The sequence below is a fragment of the Nansenia antarctica genome (assembly GCF_963989245.1).
Source record: "Nansenia antarctica genome assembly, chromosome: 1".
In the NCBI taxonomy this organism is placed as follows: Eukaryota; Metazoa; Chordata; class Actinopteri; order Argentiniformes; family Microstomatidae; genus Nansenia; species Nansenia antarctica.
The window spans coordinates 68,408,248-68,435,509 of record NC_137674.1 but is presented as its reverse complement, the minus strand read 5'-3'; the positions used below and the strand labels follow the sequence as shown (position 1 = coordinate 68,435,509).

Here is a 27,262-nt window from a genome sequence, read left to right as displayed (position 1 = left end):
TATATATACACACACGCAAGGTATCTGGTGTAAATATTTTCTGGTGTTAATAAAAAACCTGGAATGTAATAAAAATAAATTACATATAAACATTGCATAATTGTCAGTCAACAAACCAATTCAATCTTCAATCTAAAGTTGTTGTTTTTTATACTACTTAAAAGGTCTCGCCCGGTCGCGAATTTGCGAAACCTAGGATAACCCAATCAGGTAGCGGTATTGCCCTGCCTTCCCCTACCATCCTAGGTTTCGCAAATTCGCCGCCCGGTCATGGGTCATCACTCGTCATGAGAAAAAAAGGTTCCTGTGAAAATGATCAATGATGCATTGTGGGATACAAAATGTCTCCTTCTTTACGCCAGCTGGCCACAATGTTATGTTTACTGTCAATTAAGGCAATAATAACTTGATGATTCTATCGAGGTCACTCTGAGAACCAGTGTCTTAGTTATTCTACATTAGTCACCACATTTGGAGAACATCAAACACCACAATGGTAAGTAGCCATGCTAAGCTAAGCTAGCTGTGTCCGTGGAGCATCTGTGTTGTTGCTAGCAAGCTAATGTAGGAAGATAGTTTCTACGAACCACCTGAGATGAATATGTTCCCTCTTCAAGTCATTCGGGTAGTCTGGCAATCATTGAGGACCAAATAATTAACATCGTGGTGGCACACATTTCACTCTTCGCTGGTATTAGTAATGCTATCAGTTGATAGTTGTCAGTGTGGTGAGCTCTCATCGTAGAGTAGGTTTGTTTCATATTGCAAACAGACTTGCACCAGAAATTGGGCTTTTTGCTAGTATATACCTTTTTGTATTGTCTTCGTGGTAGTCCTCAAAAGTGAACTCCAAGGTGAGAAGTGAGTCCAGCAGCAGAATGGATGACACTGACAGAAGAAGGTCAACGTCATCATCCAGAAGCAGAGGTACATGGTGTGCCATGTGATCACGTTGTGTGTTTGAACCCGTGCAGCTTCTCATCATGGCCATCTTAACATTATCACCAGGTAATATATTGTACCGTTTTGTTTTTCAATGAAGGGAAAGAAAAAAGGAAGCGGAAACGCAGCCGCAGTAGATCGTCCTCATCCTCCTCTTCCAGTTCATCATCTTCATCCTCGTCATCGTCCTCTTCCTCCTCCTCCTCTTCCTCATCCCACTCTTCTTCCAGCAGTAGGAGTAGCTCCAGCAGCAGCGGTGAGTGGCTGTGTTTACTCTGGGGTCGTAAATATATAAAAATGTACAATAATCAGAACCTGAGAGGTGCGTCGTCCTAATGACTCTGTCCCCTTTAGATTCCCACAGCAAGTCCAGGAAGCATTCCAAGAAGACGAAAAAGGAAAAACAACATAAAAAGGTATTTTTCAATGTGTTCAGTACAAGGCTGTTTGTGTTCCCTGACATAAAGCTGTGGTGAAATATCAAATGTGTGGTGAAATATCAAATCTACTTCCTAAATTTCGTTGTTTGGTACCTGTACTGTAGCAATGACAATAAAGACCATTCATTCATTCATTCATTCATTCATACTGTGCACCGATAGTTATGTGTGCTCTGTTTGAACACGGAACAGAAAGGGAAAAAGGAAAAGAAACATAAAAGAAAGAAGGTCAAGAAAATGAAAGCAGAGGATGCCACCTCTGGACCTGTTAAGATCTCCAAGGTAGAATACATTTACACGGCAACCTGTTTGATATCATGTAGTAGACCATCTAGTGGTTAAAAAGCTTTTGACGTTTTCAAGTGAATGACCTGCCTTTCAGTTCTTAAAGGAGAGGAAGAGAAGCGGCAAACGCAGCATGATTTCAGGGAAGAAAATAAAAATGAAACTGAAGAAGTCAAAGAGAGACAAGCAGGTAATTCTCTTTGAAAATGTGCACTAATCTATAAGTAGTGTTGGTGTGTGAACAAGTGGGTAATGTGCTGCTGTATTATAAACCCCTCCAAAAAAGTTCGGAAACGCTTTTTTTGTTGATTATTCCTCCCCTTTAATAATACCAATTGGTATTGTATTTTATATCATTGGAAAGCCCGATTAGTCACCTTTACAACGAGGTACAACTTGTAAGGATCATACATTCATGGAATGAGCAACACAGCTAAACGTGTGGGTAGCGGCCCAAAAATATTTGCCAAAATCCCCTATATTCTTCTGTTGGTATTCACTCTCGTTTTGAGTTGCTTGGTGGATTGGATGATTGCACTCTCCCACAGTAATAAGGAAAAAACAACACATATTGGCCATTTTTACACTTTATTAATTTTACATTGTCAGGGACCTCAGTAGTGTGTGGAAGATCCATACGCAGTCACAACAGCTTGGCACCTCCTCCTCATGCTGGTCACCAGCCTGGTCACACACTGCTGTGGGACAGCATCCCATTCCTCAACTAGGATTTGCCGCAAGTCAGCCAACATGGTTGCGTTGGTCACTCTGGCACGTACAGCACGCCCAAGCTGATCCCACAAGTGTTCAATTGGGTTGAGGTCTGGACTCACGGCAGGCCATTCCACCCTCTCCACTCCCAAATACTGGAGGTGCTCTGTGATGATCCTGGCTCTGTGGGGGCTCATTGTAAAGGTGACCAATCAGGCTTTCCAACGATATAAAATACAATACCAATTGGTATTATTAAAGGGGAGGAATAATCAACCAAAAAAGTGTTTCCGAACTTTTTTTGAGGGGTTTATCTTGCTCTTTTTTTCCCAACAGAGGGACAAAAACCGCGCAGAACTGCTTGAGTTCCTGAATTCAACAGTCTAATGCCAGTTGGGGCCGCCGTCAGTTGCGTTCCAGAATCTATCACTTTCCAGGACAGATCTCAGGGAAAGACAGCTCCTTGACATTGCTCTGAAAGAAAAATCACCCTAAATGATCACCACAAGATATGTGGGTGGGATGTGGCCAGATGTCTCAAAATGGCAATAACAGCCATGTCTTGGACTGGAGACTCTTGTGCAAACATGTTGCTGTCACTCACCGTGGCTGTTGGCCCCTTCAGACTGGATGTAACTGAAGTCTTCTTTGTGTTTGATTTTTAGAGATGTATTTTTTACTATAATCTCAAAGGAGCCCTTTTCCCTTCTCTGAGACTGCCAGTGTGCTGCACCACCATGTATGACTGGACAGGGTCGAACATCTCAGTGTCGCAGTGATTGGAGACAACAGTCATCAGCAAACAAGTGATGAACCAAACCTTTAATGTAAGCTTTATTGTAGTGTAATTCAACATTTAAAAAAACAGTCTGATATTGCATTGTGTTTAATAATGATCTATGTATTTTAGTTGTTTTGAGAATGCTGATAACACGTCAACATTTCGTTGTTACCCCTTGGATTTTTTCTCTTTTTTTTAACAGAAATTCCTGTAAAGTTTGTAAAAAAAAAATCAGTTTGACTTAAAACCGGATGACATGCTGTAATTCTAATACGTTTTATTTGGATGATTAAGCACGACGTTTTTATATTTTGTGAAGATTACTCATGTAGCTAACTGTGACGGTCAACCAAGTTAAACTTCTTGAGAGTTTCCACAATCGTGATGTGAAGACTTCAGCTCTACAATAAAGCATCCATTCACTTTGTGTATGACTTACTGCGGCCAATATGAAAGTATGTACAGGCACAGTGTTTCTGAGTCCCTGCATTGTCATTGTCAATGTTCTTGTCTCTGCAATAGCCCTGGCACCTTGACCCTGGATGCTGAATGGATAAAGTAGTTCCGGCTTACTCTTTTAGAAGTTGCTGTAACATCCATGGAAAGAATAAGCTGTTTTCTGATAAAACATAGCAGAATAGAATTTAAGTGAATGGGAAGAAAAATAATAGTACAAACATTTCTTTTGCCTTCAGGCCATAATGAAACACAATTTTAATTTAAGTGTATATTCAGAAATGACTGATTAGTCCTTCTGTATTACTTTTATGTAGAATATCTTATTACATTGTTAGGATTTAAGTACAGATGGTTTGTGTCATGAAAAAGGCATTGTAAAAGGAAATACAGGACACAGCTTGGTTTTATCTCCTCAAGATGACATACTGCAAAGGTTCGGAAAATATCAATAATAATAAAAAGAATAATAATAAAAGTATTGAGGCTCTATTCAGATTCACAAGGTAAAAGCTCCTCATAGTGGATCATATGCTTATTGACTCCACACTGGGAGACACGTGTCCATATCTCTATCCAGCCTTGTGCAGAACACGCTGAGGTCCCGGAAGTCTACTCCTCTCACAAGCTGTTACCAACCCCGCTGTACCAACACACTGTCCAGTGCATGCCCTGATCGTCAGACCACTTTGTTGCCAAGCACTTTGTGTCTGAAGTCAGGCATGCTCCACACCCTCTGGGCCCTGTCGGCAGTCTCCAGGTCCCTCTCCACATCCTCCGACACAGTCTTGACCTCGCCGAGCCCACCCCCGGCCCCAGTGGCTGTGGCTGAGGTCAGGCCCACGGTGCTGCCGAAGGGGTTGATCTTGACGCGGGACTTGAAGTTCATGAGGGACATGCTCATGGTGCGCTTGTTGTCCCACTGACGGGTGAGCCTCTGCACCTCCTCGTCCTCCTTAATCCGGTCCAGAGCCTCAAGGAGGATGGAGCGAAACAGGCCCGACACCTCCTGCACCTCCGGCTCATTCTCCGTCACCACCTGACGGAACCTGGAGGGAAATAAAAGTCCCGTCTGTCCTTACTAGAGCCATGTAATGTACCAAGATAACTGAATGTCTAATTCCAACAATAGAATGACAAAAATACTAAGCTTTAATACATTGAAATAGTACCTCTAATAAAAAAGAAAAAAAAATCTCGAGGAGAGAAACAGTGTGGGTGTCTGGCTATTGAACACTGTTGTCATGGTGGGGTCAGAGAGGGTACACTTCAAACTTGTGGGAGGAGGGGGTGAATGCTTAGTATAGTACATACTGTAGCCTTTACCATCATTGTACCATAGCACAATATGATATCACAAAAATGATATCACAAATAGAACAAAACCATTTGACCCAAAAAGCCTGTTAACAAAGCCCCACTCTTCTTGACTCTGTGCCTTTGTGACATCAGCATAGCTCTCAAGCTCCTAAGCCTGCTACTGGTAATGGCCGAGCCCTCGAGCAGCCTGACCTGTCTGGCAGTGAGAGGCAGTGCTGCCAACCAAAACCACTTACTCCTCCCAACAAGAGGCTAAGAAGTCCTCTGGAGGCCTTTAAATAGAAAGTGGAACCAGCCTCCAGGCCTGTTCTCTCTCTCTCCTCCAGAGCCCAGCTGTAGACGGTCACAGTGGGTCAGTCAGAGATGAGAGCGTGGATAGGTCCGATTTACCTGAGATGGCGTTTTTTGGGTGTTTTTCCCACATCATGTTTCTTGCTGTATTTTAATAATGTATGTAAAGCACTTTGAATTGCCCCTGTTGTATGAAATGTGCTATACAAATAAACTTGCCTTGCGAACATCATGATTTTATTCATGAGTGTAAAATCACTGTCCAATATCTCAACTCTCAGCCGTAGCAGCTGATATTGTGCAAATTATAATTATGACATCATGACCCTGAAATAATTATCCAATGTTATGTGTGTGATTTGGAGATGATTACTCTACAACAGGCAGAACCTCCCAGTCTCTACATGTTCATGTGTGGTTTTCAATTAGCACCATTGAACCCTCAGGTAACACCTCTATAACACTATAAATGTGGAGGGACTGACAAATTAGATCAGAACAACCAATCAACAGCATCACCTTCATCCCAATCAGACAAATGATCTCAGTGAGTCGCCCGAGCCTGTAGTAGGCCTAACGAGCTGGCCAATTAACACTAGACCAGCCGTGCCTTTTTTAACTACTATAAGAGCCGCCTCAAATGACCATAGTATTTATAATGGGAAGCTGCTACTTACACATAAAAACCACTAGTTGGCACGTCTTGTAAATTAGCCTGCCTGCTACACAGAAAAACTGCAGAATAGCTTCATACTAGCTTATCCATGTGATTTTGAACATGTAAGGATACTGGGTGGTAGAACGCACATATCTAGAAAAAGTCATGAAAGGAGGATCCTGAAATTTCATTGAGTGCAAAGATATAAACCCCTCAAAAAAAGTTTGGAAATGTTATTTTGGTTGATTAATCCTCCCCTTTTATAATACCAATTGGTATTGTATTTTATATCGTTGGAAAGCCTGATTAGTCACCTGTACAACGAGGTACAACTTGTAGGGATCATGCATTCATGGAATGAACAACACAGCTAAACATGTGGGTAGCGGCCCAAACATATTTGCCAAAATCCCCTATATTCTTCTGTTGGTATTCACTCTCGTTTTGAGTTGCTTGGTGGATTGGATGGTTGCACTCTCCCACAGTAATAAGGAAAAAACAACACATATTGGCCATTTTTACACTTTATTCATTTTACACTGTCAGGGACCTCAGTCGTGTGTGGAAGATCCATACGCAGTCACAACAGCTTGGCACCTCCTCCTCATGCTGGTCACCAGCCTGGTCACACACTGCTGTGGGACGGCATCCCATTCCTCAACCAGGATTTGCCGCAAGTCAGCCAACATGGTTGCGTTGGTCACTCTGGCACGTACAGCACACCCAAGCTGATCCCACAAGTGTTCAATTGGGTTGAGGTCTGGACTCACGGCAGGGCAGGCCATTCCACCCTCTCCACTCCCAAATTCTGGAGGTGCTCTGTGATGATCCTGGCTCTGTGGGGGCGAGCGTTGTCATCCTGGAGGATGGAGTTAGGTCCCAGAATCTGGAGATATGGGATCGCCACTGGCCCCAGAATATCATTCCTGTCAATTAGGTGCCATTCAGGTGCCACACACCTGTGACTGACATACACCTGCCAGCACTTGAAGCTCAAAACGAGAGTGAATACCAACAGAAGAATATTGCAGGGGATTTTGGCAAAATGTTTTGGCCCGCTACCCACACGTTTAGCTGTGTTACTCATTCCACGAATGCATGATCCTTACAAGTTGTACCTCGTTGTAAAGGTGACTAATAAGGCTTTCCAACGATATAAAATACAATACCCATTGGTATTATTAAAGGGGAGGAAGAATCGACTGAAATAACGTTTCCAAGCTTTTTTTGAGGAGTTTATATAAAAAGAAAATACTTGATATTTGATACTCACAGGGTCAAATGACCCCACCCATGGCTGTTCTGGTATTAAAGGGAGAGAAAGTTGGTTTGGGAGCAGCGAGGGTGATCAGTGTGTATATATACCTCAGTATGACAGTATGTATATGTACCTCAATATGACAGTATGGATATATACCTCAATATGACAGTATGTATATACCTCAGTATGACAGTCACAGCATGTATATATACCTCAGTATGACAGTATGTATATACCTCAGTATGACAGTCACAGCATGTATATATACCTCAGTATGACAGTATATATATACCTCAGTATGACAGCATGTATATATACCTCAGTATGACAGTGTATATATACCTCAGTATGACAGTGTGTATATATACCTCAGTATGACAGTATATATACCTCAGTATGACAGTCACAGCATGTATATATACCTCAATATGACAGCATGTATATATACCTCAGTATGACAGCGCCACAGTAGGAGGGATGCACCTTGCAGCAGAGTTCCTCCAGTCCCAGCCTCTCTCCGGCGCGGATGTCGTAGGCGTTGCGAGGCGTTGTGACCAGCCAGCTGTAATCCACGCCGGACTGGATGCGCTTGTACTCCTTGTCCCTCTCACGCTGCATCCTCTCCGCCTCCTTCAGCTGCCAGCTGAGCTCCAGCATCAGCGTGTCTGTCACCACGTCCGCCGGGTCGCGCCGGGGGCTCCGGTAGAAAGGCTCGTTCCAACCAAACCACGAGGCCATCGCTCTGTCCCCCCACTCACTCTGTGCTGAGAGAGAGGAGAGAGGAGTGTTCACCTAACTACAGTGCTGTGAAAAAGTATTTGCCCCGTTCCCAATTTCGTCTGTTTTTGCATGTTTGTCACACTTAAATGTTTCAGAACCATTTTATTTATTTATTTTATGATTTATTTATGGGTTTTTCAGTTTTATAACACAAACACACAGGTACATCACAAACATATCAACAGAAAACAAAACAAACAAAAAAAAAGTAAACAAATAAAGATATTGATAAAAGAAAAACAATTACAACAACAACAACAATATATATTATCAAAATGAATGCAAAAGTAAAAGATTAAAAAATAAATAAATAAATAATAGTACAAATGTCAGATGTAGTTGGGTAGTTAGGTCAAGGTCAGGTGGGTAAATAGGTCAAGGTCAGATATGAAGGTAGGTAGGTCAAGGTCACTGCTAAGTCAAGAGAGGAGGGATAAAGGTTTATCAGTTGGACATAGTGCTTGACCAATACGTACATTGCAATTTCAAAAATCACTGACCTGAAAAACCATACCAATAGTAAAAAGGGGAATGTACATTTGACGATGTAACGAAAATAAATAGTTAAATAACCCTTTAGAAATACGATGACCTGACAGGAGATCAAATAACTGTATAAAGTACAAAAAACATACAAAAACAGTACAAGAAAATAAAGATACATATAAAATATAATAACAATATGCTTGTTACCAACAAACACATATTCAAAACAAAACAAAACGTAGGCCTAAGCCAACTCCTAAACTCGCCGTTACGAACAAGGCGAGTAGCGGGAACACTTAGATTAACATCCGATTGGTTTGCAGAGGAGCGTGTTCCAAATATGATTAAACAATACGCCACAATGAACTGGTGATACATCCGAATATATACATACCAATAACAGTAAACAGTAGAGAGGACAGTAAACTCACGTCAGTATCCTTTAAGTTCCAAGCACATCCAAAAGTGGGAAAGCTTAACCACGATCAACATCCAACGACAGCACGGCAAAAAATACGTTATTGGTCCCTCAAAAAGGAAAAATAGGATGTCCTCACGTTGAAACACATGTCTATGTCAAATCAAAAAAGAGTGAGGTGTAGCAGTCTCTGTACATTATGTCCAAAGGTAGGAGGTTCAAATCTCCCCCCCAAAATAAGTGCAGCAGACTTTGTAGAATATAGTCCCATAAAAAAAAAATGGAGAGCTAGAGAGGGACGAACATAAAAATAAAAGTTCGGATTCGGGTGTGCCTTGCTTAGTCAACAAGAATGTTCATTGAAATATGAATGAATGAATGAATGAATGGTCTTTATTGTCATTTATATAGTACAGGTACCATACAACGAAATTTGGGCGGGGGGGGCTCCCCTGGTGCTAGGAAAAAAATACTAAAAACAAGAAGGGAAAAAGAGCTGGTTTACATCCACTATTCTATACTATACAAATAAAACACTGTGCTGTACTCTATGCTATGCTATAAATATCCTAACATTTCCTATCTCTTTTTTTTTTATAAATTAGTTTTTCAGATTTTATCCCTTTTTTCACCCAATTTGGTAGCCAATTGAACCCAACCTAGCATCCAATTATCCCCTGCCTATTGCGAAGGATCCGCCGCACGACCCCGTGGCCGGCAGTCCCAGAGGAGGCCGCCAGGCAGACTAGCTGACTGGCTCCTCGAGCCCAGCACCGTTATTCCGGCACCCAGGGGGCGGTGTTGCGCGACGGATCCTTGTCCGGAAATACTCCTATACCGCCCAATATGCCGCTCCCCGTGTGTGCCCCAGCCATATCCGGATCTGGCGAGCTGGGATTCGATCCCAGTCCCCGGTGGGCAGCTTGCACTAGTGGCCAGTGCTTAGACCGCTACACCACCGCGGGGCACACATTTCCTATCTCTGAACCTTATGTACCCGAGGGTTGTCATATTGCACATAGTATTATTGCACATTCATTTAAAGTGTCGCAGTTTGCAAGTTTGAAATGTTCACAGTTGTGTTTCAGTATTGCACTTGATTACAATCTAGTAGCTGCCATCAAATTGTCCAGGGCCTAGAACCTAGGTCTTTGCTGTGTTCAGGGCCTGAATGGCCCTAGGGTAGAATCTGAGCTTCAGTCTATTTGTCCTTGCGGACATGGTCCTGAACCGCCTGCCCGAGGGCAGCCGAACAAAGTGTTTGTTCCCAGGGTGGGATGGGTCTCTGGAGATCTTGGAGGCCTTCCTGAGGCAGCGTGTGTTGTACAGCTCTTCCAGAGAGGGGAGGGGGGCGCCGATGATCTTCTGGGCCGATCTCACGACTCTGTAGCGCTTTCCTCTCTGCGGCTGTGCAGCTGGAGAACCACACGCAGATGCAGTAGGTGAGGATGCTCTCCACTGTGCAGCGGTAGAAGGTCACAAGCAGCTCCTGTTTGAGGTGGTATTTCCTGAGGACTCTCAGGAAGTAGAGCCGCTGTTGTGCCTTCTTGATGATGGCTGCTGTGTTGGTCTTCCAGGACAGGTCATCCTGTATGTGCACCCCCAGGAATCGGAGGGTTGAGACTCTCTCCACGCTCCCTCCATCGACGAGCAGGGGCTGGACCTCAGATTTTTTCCTCCTGAAGTCCACGATGATTTCCTGGGTCTTTGACTGGTTGTTAACCTTGCACAGCTTGCCCAGCTGCTCCACCTCATCCCTGTACGCCGCCTCGTCGTCCCCCGAGATGCAGCCCACCACGGTGGTGTCGTCTGCAAACTTTATGATGGAGTTGCTGGGGTGGACGGGGGTGAAGTCGTAGGTGTAGAGGTTGTAGAGGATGGGGCTTAGCACGCAGCCCTGGGGGGACCCAGTGCTGAGTCTGAGGGCTGTGGAGGTGTGGGAGCCCACCCGCACCCTCTGGGGGCGGTCAGACAGGAAGTCCTTGATCCATGCACAGATGGAGTGTGATAGTCCCAGGTCTAGTAGTTTGGTCACTAGCCTGTCTGGAAGGATGGTGTTGAAGGCAGAGCTGAAGTCCACAAAGAGCAGTCTCGCGTAGCTGTTCCCCCTCTCCAGGTGGGATAGAGTGGAGTGGAGAGTCGTCGCGATGGCGTCCTCTGTGGGCTCTGTAGGCGAACTGGTATGGATCCAGGTTGGGCGGGAGGCGTGTGACTATGTGGGCCCGGACCAGTTTCTCAAAGCACTTCATGATGATTGGTGTGAGTGCCACCGGGCGGTAGTCGTTTAGGCAGCTCACCGTGCTTTTCTTCGGGACTGGGATGATTGTTGAGGTTTTCAGGCAGGGTGGGATGGTGGCCTGGGACAGGGACTGGTTGAAGATGTTGGTGAAAACCCCGGCCAGCTGGTCGGCGCAGTCCCTCAGCACCCGTCCCAGGACGCCATCCGGCCCTGAGGCTTTTCTGGGGTCCACCGCCTTCAGCACGCGTCTCACTTCATGCTCTGTGAGGGTGAGGCTGCTGAGAGCTGGAGAGAGTGGTGTTTGTGTTGTGGTTACCTCCGTTCGCCCCTCGTCGAACCGGGCGTAGAAGGAGTTCAGCTTTTCCGCCAGCAGGGGGTCGTCCTCCGCGGCTGTGAGCCTGTTGGCTCTGAAGTTTGTCATGTGCTGAACCCCCTGCCACACTCGCCTGGAGTCGTTGCTCAGGAAGCATTCCTCAATCTTCTCTCTGTGGTCTGCCTTGGCCTCCCGGATGCCACGGTCTAGGTTAGCCCTGGTGGTGCTGTACAGCAGTGTGTCCTTCGCTGAGTAGGCGTTGTCCCTCTCCTTGAGCAGTTTTCGGACCTTCTCAGTCATCCATGGCTTCGTGTTGGGGTAGACCCGGACACGTTTGTCCACGGTGGCTGAGTTGGTGCAGTTCACTATGTGGTTCAGAACCGACGACGTGAACTGTTCCAGGTCCTCATGCTCATATTCCTGCCATGAGGTGTCATTCAGGCAGATCTGCAGTGGAGCGGACCCTGCTGGCCAGGTTCTGACAGTCTTAGTGGTGATGGGAGCACTTTTCCTCATGGGAGTGTAGGCTGGGATCAGGAGGATGGACACGTGGTCAGACATGCCTAGATGAGCTAGCGGTCTAGCCTTGTAAGCAAGCTTGATGTTGGTGTATACCTTGTCCAGTGTTTTTTCTCCTCTTGTTGCACATTTAACATGCTGATAGAACTTGGGTAGTACTACCTTCAGGTCAGCATGATTGAAATCCCCCGCGATGTGTACTGCTTGAGGATCCGCGCTCTGTCCACCACTGATGACGTCATATAGCCGCGCCAATGCTAAGCTAGCATCTGCGCTTGGTGCAATGTATACAGCTGTTATGTACACCGCGTTGAATTCCCTCGGGAGGTATGTGGGTCGGCATTTAACAGTCAAATATTCCAGGTCTGGGGAGCAGTGGCTACTTACAGTTTTTGTGTTTAAGCACCAGCTGTCCTTCGTAGATATAACGAGGCCGCCTCCGCGCGTCTTCTCGCTAAGCAAAGTCCGGTCGGCTCGGTGTAAAGTGCGGCCTTGTAGCGAGACCGCAGAGTCGATAATGGAATCGTTGAGCCAGGTTTCTGTGAGAATAATCACACAGCTATCCCCCACGGTGTTGTTGGAAGCAACCTGCAGTCTCAGTTCGTCCATCTTGTTAGCTTAGGGATCTTACGTTGGAGAGGAATATACTCAGCAAAGCTGGTTTATCCGGGCTTCTCCTTAGCCTAGCTAGCAGGCCTCCCCTGCGGCCTCGGCGTTGTTTACGGTCTCGACGCCGACGTTTGCGTCTCAGGGACGGGACTGTGTACCATTGTTCTCCCGGTAAGCGAGCGATATCGTGTGGGATCCTTTGTTGTTTCAGGAACTCCGCTGTTACTGTCTTCTCGTTTTGCGCACCAACTTCTAGTAAGTCTAGTCTGCTGTAGGTACTATTTACACAACAGTTCCCTATAAGTACTGACATAAAAATGTACATACAGCTCGCCAGACCCGGATATGGCCGGGGCACACACAGGGAGCGGCATATTGAGCGGCCGCTCCCGAGGGCGGTATAGGAATATTTCCGGACAAGGATCCGTCGCGCAACAGCGCCCCCGGGGTGCCGGAATAACGGTGCTGGGCTCGAGGAGCCAGTCAGCTAGTCTGCCTGGCGGTCTCCTCTGGGGCTGCCGGCCACGGGGTCGTGCGGCGGATCCTACGCAATAGGCAGGGGATAATTGGATGCTAGGTTGGGTTCAATTGGATACCAAATTGGGTGAAAAAGGGATAAAATCTGGAGAAAAAAAATAAACATTTTTTTTTTAAATAATGTACATACAAATGTACTTAAAAACGCAAAAAAAGCACCGACGTCGGGAGCCCTTCCAGCCTCGCGTGCGAACGCGCCGCCATCTTGAATCACTCACTGATTACTATATGACGTGAGGTATCTTAGTTCCAAACATAGGAACATATAGCAAGCCCTTCATGTATCAATATGTTGTTGATAAAATGCTTCGGCTTGTGCAGGTGAATCAAAAAAGTGGGTAGTGTCATTGAAGGAGACCCGCAGACGAGCTCGGTATATGAGACCAAACCGTATCCCTTTCTTGTAGAGAGCGGACTTGATGTTATTGAAAGCGGCTCGTTTCTTCGCAGTGACCGGGCTGAAATCCTCGTAGAATTTGATTGAATGTCCCTGGTAGGAAACATCGCAGTGTTCTCTGGCCCATTGAAAAACCTGCTCCTTTTCCATGTAGCGGTGGAATCTCACTATGACCGGCCGCGGGCGCTCGCCCTGAGGGGCCTGGACCTCAGACTCCGGTGAGCGCGGTCAAGCTCTGGGGGCTCAGGGAACGAATCTGCACCCACCACCTCGCGGACCAGGGCTGACATGAACTGCCTAGCATTTTCACCCTCTATGTCCTCGGGTAAACCCACCACTCTAATGTTCTGCCGTTTGGAGCGGGATATCAGATCCTCCACTTTAGTTTGAAGCGAGTCATTCTCCGAGGTTGCAGAGGTTAGCTTCACCTGCAGAGTGGACACATCGTTCTCCAACCCCGTGATCCTGTCACTGTGATCGGTGAGGGCAGTTTCCATGTCGCTAATGGTGGAGCTATGCGTAGACACAGTGGAGCGAATGGAATCCAAAGATGCTTTGAGCTAGAGATGTCAACAGGGAAGCTTCCAGGGAAGAGGTAAGCTCTGCTGCCAAACTTTTCCGTGACTTTTCAAGTTCTTTGATGGGGTGTCGATTGTGAGGGGGGCTGAAGCTAGCATAACGCTACTATATGCTACTCACGCGCCATTTTGGTGGGATCAGGCAGGGATGGCGAAGTCGACGTTTGAGTAATGTTTTTACCCGTTGCTCGTGAAGTCTGCCTTCTCATCTTATCAAGTTGTGGTCTAGGGTTGTTAATAAAATAAGATATATAAAAATAAATACTGAAAAGTGGCTTTATGAAAACGGATATGCAAAAGGAAATGGAGCACACGCACGATGCGACTTTCCTCTACATCACTCAACCGGAAGTCTTCAGAACCATTTTTTATATTACACAAAGATAACCTGAGTAAATAGAAAATGCAGTTTTTAAATTATGATTTCATGTATTACGGGAAAAATGCTATCCAACCCTACCTGGCCCTATGTGGAAAAAGTAATTGCCCCCCCCTTAACAACCAACCGATTAAACACATTTGTTTGAAAGCTGAGTTCAATTTCACAAGCCACACCTAGGCCCGATTACTGCCAGACCTGTTCAATCTAGAAATCACTTAACCCTCCGGTTGTGTTCCCGGTCAAATCTGACCGAGAGCAACTTTCATCAATCATAAATATTGTGTTTTACATTTGATTGCCTCAAGGCCTTATGATATCCTCCACACTAGGCATTTGAACATATAAAATTGCTGACTAACCACTGGCATTGAATTTTGAGGTTTTAGTCAACTTTGTAACATCGGTGGTGTTTCCGGTCAAAAATTACCGCCATAGGAAATTAATGGATAACACAAGTTGTAACAAGCTACAACATTCCAGGATGTATCAGACCTGTTCAAATACCTCATATATAAAGTTTGACACATTTCAAACTAAACAATTAGGTGTTTGTTATGGGAACCCTTCTCTTTCCCGTGCTTATTTGCCCATCCGAACCAGACCTTCCAGACTAAACATTGTTTAGTCTGGAAGGTGTGGTTCACCTGGGGTGAAAGAGAAGGGTTCCCATAACTCTGGAAGGTATGGTTCTGATGGACACATAAGCACGGGAAAGAGAAGGGTTCCCATAACAAACACTGAAATGTATCAAATGAAACAGGTGTTTGTTATGGGAACCCTTCTCTTTCCCGTGCTTCCCATCCAGTTATTCAGGTTAACCAATAGTCTACATTGTTTATGTCTCATCAAATTTTGCACAGTATATGTTGAGATGTTGAAGAACTGATCCAATGTGTTGTTTGGCAGAGATATATAGAGTTTCAGGGTGTAACTGGCCTTCTTATTTGAAATTCTCAAAAACGGAAATGAAATATTCAATTTCTACTGTGTATTTAGTCACATTACAGTAATTTGGTCATATCTATGTTCATTTCTTAACATCTCACAGGTCTCAGCTTTCACCAGGTACCAAATTTAGCAAATTTGACCATGTAGTTTTGGAGATATGAAGCAGTTAATCAGACCGGTCTAATTAGACCGGGAACACCATGGATGGGGGGGCAAACATGAAATAGAGCCTGTCTGACCAAGTGAAGTAGCCTAAAATATCTTATAAAGCAGCACATGATGCCTCGATCCAAAGAAACCAAAATTACTCCAAGAGCGCAACGACGACTCATCCAGGTCACAAAAGAACCCAAAAGCTAAAGAACTGCAGGCCTCACTTGCCTCCGTTAAGGTCAGTGTTCATGATTCCACAATAAGAAAGAGACGGGGCAAAGATGGCATCCATGGGAGAGTGCCAAGGAGAAAACAACTGCTGAGAAAAAAGGACACAAAGGCTTGTCTCACATTTGCCAAAAACCATCTTGATGAACCTAACATTTTGGGAAAAAATTGTGTGGACTGACAAGTCAAAAGTGGAACTTTTTGGAAGGTGTGGGTCCCGTTACATTTGGCGTAAACCTAACACAGCATTCCAAAATAAAAACATCATACCAACAGTCAAACATGGAGGTGGTAGTGTGATGGTCTGGTGCTGCTTTGCTGCTTCAGGACCTGGACAACTTGTCATAATTGATGGAATCATGAATTCTGCTCTCTACCAGAAAACCCTGAAGGAGAATGTCCGGCCATCAGTTGGTGAGCTCAAGCTCAAGCGCACTTGGGTTATGCAGCAGGACAATGATCCCAAACACACCAGCAAGTCCACCTCTGAATGGCTCAAGAAAAACAAAATGAAGGTTCTGGAGTGGCCTAGTCAAAGTCCAGACTTAAATCCGATTGAGATGCTGTGGTATGACCTTAAACAGGCAGTTCATGCTCGAAGACCCTCCAATGTGGCTGAATTTAAAAAAATCTGCAAAGAAGAGTGGGCCAAAATTCCTCCACAGCGATGTGAAAGACTCATTACCAGATGTCGCAAACGTTTGATTGCAGTTGTTGCCGCTAAGGGTGGCCCAACCAGTTATTAGGTTTAGGGGGCAATTACTTTTTCACATGGGTGACTGATAAATAACTCTTTGACTTCAATAAATGGAATAAAATTGTTTTGATGATCTGAAACATTTAAGTGTGACAAACATGCAAAAACAGACAAAATTGGGAAGGGGGCAAATACTTTTTCACAGGACTGTACATGTGGGCCTCTTGTGTTAAATGTGGGTAATATTGTATTGTAATATTGTATTATGGTGTTCTGTTGATATAAGGCTGGTAGTTTTGGATCAACCAGGTGACCATTGGAAATCACACTGTACTAAAATACTTAAGTTATTCTGTTATTTTATGTTTTGACCATACTATATATTATATGGTACACTCAGCGGGTTCAATCAAGGATGTTGAAATCACGGACGGCATAGCTCACTATGGCGCATGCCACGTAATCGCAGGGTCCCTAGTTTGATTCCGGCCATCAACCTATCCTGTATCATCATCCCTCCTCTTTCTCACCTGTCCTTCCTGTCAATCTCTACTGTCTCTATCCCAATAAAGCAGAAATATCTCTCTCTCCAACTGTCACAACTCCGCCCCTGGCTCATCAGCCTTCTATCAGTGGTGCCAGGTGTGGCCGTTTAAGACCGCGACTGGCTCCTACTTAAGCTCTGCACCTGCTTCCAGTCAACGCCAGATCGTAGCCATTTATGGTTGGTTCCAATGCTCGTACCCTCTATTCTACTCGTTACCCGTTACCCTAGCCTAACCCTATTCTCCCTGTTCCCCGTTGAAGGATTCCCTGCCTGCCGACCTCCTGCCTGCCTGACTACCCTGCTTCCTGCCTGACCCCTGCCTGCCTGATACTACTCCTCCTGCCTGATCCTCTGCCTGCCTGCCAACCATCCCTCCTGCCTGACCCACCGCCTGTCTGACGTCCCTTCCTCCTGCCTGACTACCTGCTACCTGTCTGACCCCCCGCCTGTCTGCCGACCACTCCGCCTGCCTGATCCCCTGCCTGTCTGACTACCTGCCTGCCTGCCTGATCTCCTGCCTGTTCTACCAACCTCCAGCCTGCTTCCCCTGATACCCCTACCCTTATAAATAAATTACTTTTATTGCTGTACTACCTGTTCTCTGTTGTCTGCTTCTGGGTTCCACCCTCTGGTCGTGACAGTACGATCTGGCCATGTCAAACCCAGCAGACATCGAGACAGTCCGTCAGATGGTGAATAGTAATTACACCGTGTTGGAGAAACACGACTCCCTCCTACAGGAGATAGTGGGAAGGCTCCGTGACATGAACACAACTCTGACCAGTTTCCAGGGCGAGGGAGTAGCCGCCGCCACTGTAGCGTCACACCGACCGCTCCCCAGCTCCCGCCCGCTCCAGTGATCCGAGAGCCCCGGGTCCCCACGCCGGATCGTTACGACGGCAAACATGGTTGCTGTCGTTCCTTCCTCATGCAGTGTGAGCTAGTGATGGAACAACAGCCTACGTCTTTCTCCACGGACCGGGGCCGGGTCTGCCGGGTAATCAGTCTCCTCCGTGGGGTCGCTCTGGAGTGGGCGTCGGCGCTGTGGGAGAGACAGGACCCGCTCACTGCTTCCTACTCAGCTTTCTCCGGTGAAATGAGGAGGATATTCTATCATCCGGTCCGGGGCCAGGACGCTTCCAAACGCCTCCTCGCCCTCCGTCAAGGTACTCAGAGTGTTGCTGACTATGCAATTAGTTTCCGCACCCTGGCAGCTGAGAGTGGGTGGAACGACGCAGCCCTCGTCGCGGCGTTCACCGGTGGACTCGCTGAAACCATCAAGGACGAGCTGGTGTCACATCTCGAGCCCTCCAACCTGGATGGATTAATCTCCCTGGCCATCAGAGTGGATAATCGCCTCTCCGAACGGAGACGGGAACGCGGAAGTCGTCCCCCCATTAGCTTCGTCACCCGGCGTGCTTCAGCTATTCCAGACCCAATTAATGATTCTCGTTTTTTTCAGCCCAACGTCACACCTAGAGAGGAGACGTCCTCTGTCCCCGAACCCATGCAGCTTGGTCGGATGCGTCTCAGCCAGGAGGAGCGCCGCCGGCGTTTTGAGAACAACAGCTGCCTTTACTGTGGGGAGCTCGGCCATTTCCTCTCCACCTGTCCCACTCGGCCGTTAAACCGGCAGGCTCGTCAGGAGAGGGGAGGATCCTGCATAGACTACAGGGGGCTTAACAACATCACTGTCAAGAATACTTACCCTTTACCCCTCATGAACACTGCTTTTGATTCTCTCCAGGGAGCCACAGTGTTTACGAAGCTCGACCTCCGCAATGCCTACCACCTGGTTCGTATACGAGAGGGGGATGAGTGGAAGACAGGGTTCAACACCCCTCTAGGTCATTTTGAATATCTGGTCATGCCTTTTGGCCTCACTAATGCCCCTGCTGTTTTTCAGGCCTTAGTTAACGATGTCCTCAGAGACATGATAGGCCATTTTGTGTTTGTTTACCTTGATGACATTAAAAAAAATTCAAGGGACCCAGTCACCCATGTCCAGCATGTTCATCGGGTGCTCCAGCGTCTTCTCGAGAACCGTCTCTTTGTGAAGAGGGAGAAGTGTGAAATTGGGTTTGCCAATTTTTATAGGCGGTTCATCCGCAACTATAGCCGTGTCGCGGTCCCACTCACTGCTCTCACTTCTACTTCCCGTCAGTACCTGTGGACCCCTGAGGCTGAAGAGGCCTTCCTCGACCTTAAGACCCGCTTTACCTCAGCACCCATTCTCATTCAGCCGGATCCCTCCAGGCAGTTCGTGGTGGAGGTGGATGCCTCAGACATCGGGGTGGGGGCTGTCCTCTCCCAACGTTCCACTGACGGTAAAGTCCATCCCTGCGCCTTCCTGTCCCACCGTCTCTCTCCAGCGGAGAGAAACTATGACGTTGGGAATCGTGAGCTGCTAGCCGTGAAGCTGGCGTTGGAAGAATGGAGGCATTGACTGGAGGGCTCGGAACAACCTTTCCTCGTTTGGACCGACCACAGAAACTTGGAGTACATCCGTTCGGCTAAACGGCTCAATTCCCGCCAGGCCAGATGGGCGTTGTTTTTTGGCCGTTTTAATTTTTCTCTAACTTTCAGGCCGGGATCCAGGAACGTGAAGCCCGATGCCCTGTCTCGCCTGTACGACAAGGAGGGTGAGACCAGCACATCCCCGGACACCATAATGCCGGCCACCTGCGTGGTCGCGGCCGTCACCTGGGAGATTGAGGAGGCGGTCAGGACCGCTCAGCAGACTCAGCCCGACCCTGGAAACAGTCCTCCTGGTTGCCTATTCGTCCCTGACACAGTGAGATCCCGAGTGCTGCTATGGGCTCACGCATCCACCCTCACCTGCCACCCTGGGGTGAGGACCCTGGCGTTCCTCCGCAGGCGCTTTTGGTGGGCTACCATGCCTGAGGACACCAAGTCCTTCGTGCTGGCCTGTCCTGTGTGTGCCCGGAACAAGTCATCCAACCGGCCCAGTTCTGGCCTACTGCGCCCTCTGCCCATTCTCCGTCACCCCTGGTCCCATGTGGCTCTGGATTTCGTCTCTGGTCTGCCGATGTCTGATGGTAAGACAGTTATTTTGACTGTTGTCGACCGTTTTAGCAAGTTTGCCCACTTTCTGCCCCTGCCCAAGCTTCCTTCCGCCAGGGAGACCGTGGATCTGTTGGTGATGGAGGTGTTCCGGCCCCACGGCCTACCCACTGACTTGGTGTCTGATCGGGGACCACAGTCTACTTCCATCAGCCTGACTTCTGGGTTCCACCCTCAGACCAACGGCCAGGCGGAAAGGGCCAACCAGAAGCTGGAGTCCACCCTGCGCTGCTTGGTGTCAGCAAACCCTTCAACCCAATTACCGTGGGTGGAGTACGCCCACAACACCCTGACTACCTCGGCCACAGGTATGTCGCCCTTTCAGTGCCTTTATGGCTATCAGCCTCCTCTGTTTCCATCCCAGGAGGAGGAGATCCTGGTTCCGTCCGTTCAAGCTCACCTCCGCCGCTGCCATAGGACCTGGCATCAGGCCCGTGCCACCCTTCTTCGGTCCTCTGGTCGTTATCAACGATATCGGCGTGTCCCTGCTCCCAATTATGCTCCCGGGGACAAGGTATGGCTCTCCACTAGGGATCTACCGTTGAGGACAGAGTCTAGGAAATTGTCTCAGAAATTCATTGGTCCCTTCATCATTGAGCGGGTGATCAACCCCATGGTCATGCGCCTCAAGCTTCCCCGTACCCTCCGTATCCATCCCTCCTTCCATGTTTCCCTCCTCAAACTTGTGTCCTCCAGTCCCCTGTCTCCTCCAGTTCCCGACCCACCCCCCCCCAGTATGATTGATGACCTCCCTGCCTACACCGTCCACCGCCTCTTGGATTCTCGTCGCCGTGGTCGAGGGTTCCAGTACCTGGTGGACTGGGAGGGTTATGGTCCTGAGGAGAGGTGCTGGGTCCCTCTGCGACATATCCTCGACCCTACGGTCGTCCGGGACTTCCACCGCCAACACCCCGGCAAGCCTGGTGGTCCGCCCAGAGGCGTCCGTTGGAGGGGAGATACTGTCACAACTCCGCCCCAGGCTCATCAGCCTTCTATCAGTGGTGCCAGGTGTGGCCGGTTAAGACCGCGACTGGCTCCTACTTAAGCTCTGCATCTGCTTCCAGTCAACGCCAGATCGTAGCCATTTATGGTTGGTTCCAGTGCTCGTACCCTCTATTCTACTCGTTACCCGTTACCCTAGCCTAACCCTATTCTCCCTGTTCCCCGTTGAAGGATTCCCTGCCTGCCGACCTCCTGCCTGCCTGACTACCCTGCTTCCTGCCTGACCCCTGCCTGATACTACTCCTCCTGCCTGATCCTCTGCCTGCCAACCATCCCTCCTGCCTCACCCACCGCCTGTCTGACGTCCCTTCCTCCTGCCTGATCCCCTGCCTGCCTGACTACCTGCTACCTCTCTGACCCACCGCCTGTCTGACGTCCCTTCCTCCTGCCTGATCCCCTGCCTGCCTGACTACCTGCTACCCCCCGCCTGTCTGCCGACCACTCCGCCTGCCTGATCCCCTGCCTGTCTGACTACCTGCCTGCCTGCCTGATCTCCTGCCATTTCTACCAACCTCCAGCCTGCTTCCCCTGATACCCCTACCCTTATAAATAAATTACTTTTATTGCTGTACTACCTGTTCTCTGTTGTCTGCTTCTGGGTTCCGCCCTCTGGTCGTGACACCAACAGCTATAAGCCTGACTGCAGCAGAGGCAGAGGTTTCCTCAGGACAGGCTCTCATCACAGATCTAAATGTATTCCCAAAAGGGAACAGAGAGAGTTGTTCACACCCACACACTCCTGTTATCCAGGTGCCTGTTACAGGCCTTTATCAAGTAGCAGCTGTACAGATGAGTCAATCACAACCAGATTTTGTGGGTCCAACCTGTTGGCATGATTATTGTCTCTGGGTTTCTTCCTAGCCACTAGGTCAAATATTTGACACAGGTGTTGTGCATCGGCTAATTAAGTGATGTTGTTTGAACCCTTTACCACTGCATCCACTGCATTCACTAAAGTCTTCGCTTTATGCCTGAAAAAGGTCTATGACCGAAAGCTTGCGCAATAAACCATGTTTTTTGCACAGATTTGAGTGTGCGGATGCTGTTTTTTTTGCCTCTGGGTTTGTGACTTTATTTTGTTATCCACAATGAAATACAGAATGCAAAGGGGGCTGGCTGTAGCCTAGAGGTTAGAGAAGCCAGCTAACGATTGTTAAGTCGCTGGTTCGATCCCCGCCTCAGGAGGAGCTGTGTGTGAGCTGGCGACTGGAGGGTTGCTGGCATCATATCTAAGGTACCTACCACTGCTGTTGTGCCCTGGAGCAAGGCACTTAACCCCCAATTGCTCCAGGGGCACTGACTATAACTGCCCTGTGCCTAGAGCAAAGAATACACTTTGTTGTAACCTATGCAATGACAAAAAAAGGTTGAATCCAATCATTGACATGTGTTGGATTTGTATTTTAGTTCTGGTAGATGAACTGTGTTCATGTGTTGACGCATATAGTATAAAACAAAGAGACAGCTCACGATTAGACTCAAACCTTTCATTAGGGCAGTGGTTCCCAAACTTTTTCAATCAGGCCCCCCTTGGGTAATTGGAAATATTTTCGAGCCCCCCCTAACCCGGTTCCCACCTAGATTGATATAATTAATTGTATAAAGTTGTAAAAACATTACATTTTCTCTTCTAATAATAACAAGACACATACAGTATATCCAACTATAGTTTTATATTTTATTATGGTTTGAAAAGGAACATAAGTGCTTGGCAAATGATCCTGTGCCACTGAAATATTCAACATATCAACATTAACTAATTTCTACTGCATCACTATTCTTACTCCTCACATTTCTATCACAATTACGATCAATGACTTGTGTGTGCTTGCTTTGCCTTGCAAATCTTCTCAAAGCGGGGTTGTTGTTTTGAGACTGCCACTCTCAGTTCATTCTCAATGTTCAACTTCGACCTGTATTTGCTTTTGATAGCAGCAACAGCAGAAAAGCCTATCTCACACAGGTACGATGTTGCAAAAGGCAGCAGTATTCCCACAGCTTTCTGTCCAATGAGAGGGTAGTCCTTCTCCACTCCAATCCAAAACCCAGCCAAAGTCGTGGATGTGAACTGCAGCCTCATGGTTGACTCTGAAGTCATGTCGATGTACTGTTCCTCTTCCGCAGTGCTGAACATGGCAGGTGGTGGTGCAACAAATGGATCTCTAATCCAGTCGTATTTGGCACTGTCATCCACAGAGAAGTATTTCTGGAAGCTTTGTTTCAGGGCTGAGATGTGCTCTCTCATACATGGAACCACTGTGCTCTGCAGCTCATTGGTCTCGATGAATGCCTTCAGATTCCCAAATGAGTCGATGTCCCCCTGTTCAAGTCTCCTGCCCCACATGTCCAGTTTCCGTGTGAAAGATTGTATCCTGTCTGCCAGATGTGGAAGGTGTGTGTTGTTGCCCTGCAACTGTAGATTCAATTCATTGAGCTTCTCAAACATGTCGCTTAGGTAGGCCAATTTCATGAGGAAGTCTTCATCATTAAACTTGCTGGCAAGTTCGTTCCCTTCCTCCTCCAAGTAGATTCGGATCTCATCTTTCAGCGATAGCACCCTGGACAGCACCTTTCCGCGAGAGAGCCAACGCGACTCGCTGTGAAATAGCACGGCTGTGTGCTCGGAGCCCATCTCCTCGCACAAAGCGGAAAAAATGCGAGCTTTCAGTGGTCTTGTTTTTATGTAATTGACGGTGGTGATAACATGAGACAAAACGTCATTCAACTCTGGACTCAGCTGCTTTGACGCGAGTGCCTCCCTGTGTATTATGCAGTGAGTCCACACTGCTTTCGGTGCAACGCGCTTGATGAGCGTCTGGAGCCCTCCCCGTTTTCCTGCCATGGCCTGGGCACCGTCGGTGCATATCCCCACACAGTCCTCCCATTTCAGATCGGCTTCACTCAGGTATTTGTCTATGATTTTGAACAGTTCATCAGCTGTTGCTCTGTTTGGGACATAGTTGCAAAATAGCAAATCCTCCTCAAACCCTCCGCATCAATGTATCTGACATACGCTATTAACAGACAGTCCTTGTTACTATCTGTGGCCTCGTCTACCTGGAGCGCAAAGCGTTGGTCTTTTATTTTCTCAACAAGCTGCTCTTTCATGTCTTCTGAGATGTCATTGATGCGTCTCGCAATAGTGTTGTTTGACAGGGGGATAGCTTTGAGTTTTTGGGCTGTTGCCTCGTCTATCATATGTGAAACCATATCTATTGCAGCAGGGAGTATTAACTCCTCAGCGATGGTGTGTGGTTTTTTAGACTGGGCGATACGATATGCCACTTTGTAGGAGGCAAGTTGAGCATTAGACGTAACAGATGCTGTTTTAACGAAACGGCTCTGCTGACCACGGTATTCTTGGAGTTTTCTCTTGAAGAAATCGAGGGGCTTCTTCACATCAGTCGGGTGTGTGGTCTCCAAGTGACGTTTCAACTTGCTAGGCTTCATGCTTTCTGCCGCTAAAGTTTTGAGACAGAGGACACACAGTGGTCGTTCCTCCGCACCGACCACATTAGACGTGAAGCCCAGGGAGAGGTATGTATCGTCATACTTTCTTGACTTTGGCTTTGGGACGTTTGTCATGGGCTCCTTCGCTTTTCGTTTAGCTTCTGGCTCTTTCATAAACTTATCCATTGTTGTTGTTGCTGCTAGATAGCTGGAGGAGGGAGTGCGCGCGTCAATGACGTGAATGGAGCGCGCGTCAATGACGTGAATGGAGCCCCCTCGCTGCCTCTTTGTTACAGTTTATGGCCTGCGCTCCATTCAGGTTCTCATTTTTATCATCCAACGCCCACAACACCCCTGATGGTAACCTTAAGCAAGCAGTGTTTGTTTACAGCTCTTGTGTGTGCATTTTTTCCCCCTCCCATTATTTCTGCGGCCCCCCTGCAGTACCCCCGCGCCCCACTAGGGGGTCGCGACCCACAGTTTGGGAAACGCTGCATTAGGGTAAGATGAGATAAGTGCAGACTGTCTTTTAATCTTACATGAGGCTTACAGTCTGCACACCTTGTCTGCATTAGGATTTTACATTGATTTCATCAGCATGTTCTGTAGTTCATTATGAATGTACCTTCATTCATCCCATGCCACTCTCTCAAACCTCAATATAAGGTCATGTAATTATTGATTATTCATGATAAGCTCCCTTACAAATGTTATCAGTCTTATGGAGACCTTATTGTTATTGAGACTGTATTTCTCATATGAGAAATATGAGAGTTTATGAATAATCTAGCCTATAAAGCAGTTGTGTCCCACTCTTTTGTCCTGACCTCAATGCTGTTGTAATAATAATAACCCACTTGTATGGATCATATTCAGATACATAGGAAAAGAATAACTGAGAGTTTCTAGAATGTATTTGTATTATTTTCATATGGTTCAAAATGGTTTCATTTTCATATGGTTCAAAATGTTCGGATCCTGCTTGGTCTGTAGCTATAGTGCTTTCTCTCTGAGACAGAAACGTCATACCGCACTTTGAAATTATCCATAATTCCAATTTGGAATTCGGACACATTCTCATAATGCCCAATATCTCGCCTAACCCGGTTGAAAACTCATCTGACATAGAATAGATACTATTTTACATTGCCCCCATACAACTTAGTAGCAGCTTACCTGAACTCTTGTTCGCCTCGGACTCCGTGGTAAATGAACTGAGCGTGCTGGAGATATGTTACTGCCTGTATCTACAACAGACGGAGAAATGGATGTTGTTAAAAGACGTGGAGACGCTGGCACACACACACGCTGATTATTACCTTCCTGCTTGTGGAGTCTCTGAACCCACTCTCCGTCTTATAGTGAAACCCCCACCCTGTGTACACACACACACACACACACACACACGCACACACACACACACACACACACACACACACACACGCGCGCGCGCACGCACACACACACACACGCGCGCACGACACACACACACGCGCACGCACGCACACACACACACACACACACACACACACACACACACACACACGCACACACACACACACACACACACACACACACGTGCTGGCCTGTTGTTACTTGTTCCTGGAGGTTGGGGGCACTGCTGTCTCTGTGGTTCACAGTCTCTGATGAAGTGCTCACGCAGCCCTTAGGGCTCACTGTTGCCATAGCAATGATCCTAAGCCTATTTGGCTATTAGCGGAGAGGGAGGCAGAGACTGCATGAGAGGGAGGGAGATAAAAGGATGGGGGTTATGTCAGAGAGAGAGAGAGAGAGAGAGAGAGAGAGAGAGAGAGAGAGAGAGAGAGAGAGAGAGAGAGAGAGAGAGAGAGAGAGAGAGATGATGAGAGAGATATTGAATTCTGTATGTGAGCATGACAACATGACAAGATAGCTTAGTTATGTTGTGGTGGTGAGCTGGTATTAATTGCTGTTGAAAGGTTAGCCTGCCGGTCTATCAGTTATCCTCTCCCATATCTAATGAGCTGTGCTCGCACAGTGAATACTTCAGCTGGCGAAACACGGATATGAGCATGAAAACCAGTGGGATAGTAGGGGGGGTAAAGAGAGAAGGAATAGAGGAGTGTGTGTGTGTGTGTGTGTGTGTGTGTGTGTGTGTGTGTGTGTGTGTGTGTGTGCGCTTGTGTGTGTGGGTGTGTGTTGCATGTACAGTAGGCTACTTGTGTAGGTGGGTTTTAGGTTTGTTTGTTTGTTTGAATGCTTGGTTGGTTTACTGTGTAGGCGTGAGCTTGTCGCCTCATGGAATGAACAATTTCTCATGTTCTCCGAATAAGTCTAGGAAGGATAACTAACAACTTGCCTGGTCTGATACTAAAAGAAGGATTGCTTGGCTTGATACTAAAAGAAGGATTGCTATCTTTCCCTCAATCCTCTATCCCTCTATCTTCTTCCCACATAGATCTTAATGATCATTCTTGTCATCCAAGCTATGTTAACATGGCAGTGATACTGTCAGCCTTGTAAAAAAACAACTAGGTTATGATGCTGTGTATCAGTATGTGAAAAACTGCAGCGAGGCCATAGATGACAGATGGTCGGTAAGATCTCCCGCTAATCTAAGCAGATGCCTGGTGTAATCCCCCATAGTAATACCCCCCACGTGGTCGAGGTAAAGAAAGTGGCCTACTTCTTAATGCAGAAGGTGTATGGTGGTGGTGGTGTGTTTCCTTTTGATCGGCTGCCACATTTAGACCTCAGGGACGTGCACTATT

The 27,262-nt window shown here is 47.1% G+C and overlaps 2 protein-coding genes across 2 annotated transcripts; one reads left to right on the top strand and one right to left on the bottom strand.

Moving 5' to 3' along the window:
* The first annotated feature begins 357 nt into the window (after window positions 1-357).
* On the top strand, window positions 358-3,586 carry LOC308157821 (uncharacterized protein). The gene is made up of 7 exons (XM_080531422.1): window positions 358-496; window positions 834-927; window positions 1,043-1,198; window positions 1,297-1,358; window positions 1,575-1,664; window positions 1,765-1,857; window positions 2,715-3,586. The coding sequence occupies exons 1-7, from the start codon at window positions 494-496 to the stop codon at window positions 2,763-2,765; spliced, it is 549 nt and encodes a 182-aa protein (XP_080387548.1). The 5' UTR covers window positions 358-493; the 3' UTR covers window positions 2,766-3,586.
* Window positions 3,587-4,294: 708 nt separating this feature from the next.
* rd3 (retinal degeneration 3, GUCY2D regulator) lies at window positions 4,295-25,781 on the bottom strand (the record flags this gene model as incomplete). The annotated part of the gene is made up of 3 exons (XM_080525386.1): window positions 25,689-25,781; window positions 7,594-7,904; window positions 4,295-4,664 (listed from the first exon to the last, which is right to left on the bottom strand). Exons 2-3 carry the CDS (start codon window positions 7,881-7,883, stop codon window positions 4,295-4,297), a joined length of 660 nt encoding a protein of 219 aa, XP_080381512.1. The 5' UTR covers window positions 7,884-7,904; window positions 25,689-25,781.
* Window positions 25,782-27,262: the final 1,481 nt, after the last annotated feature.

What these genes read in the sequence shown, in the direction of transcription:
- LOC308157821 (XM_080531422.1), top strand. An exon ending in GTCATCATCCAGAAGCAGAG is followed by an intron (nt 928 to 1,042) that starts GTACATGGTGTG and finishes TTTTCAATGAAG; the next exon opens with GGAAAGAAAAAAGGAAGCGG. An exon ending in GACCTGTTAAGATCTCCAAG is followed by an intron (nt 1,665 to 1,764) that starts GTAGAATACATT and finishes CCTGCCTTTCAG; the next exon opens with TTCTTAAAGGAGAGGAAGAG.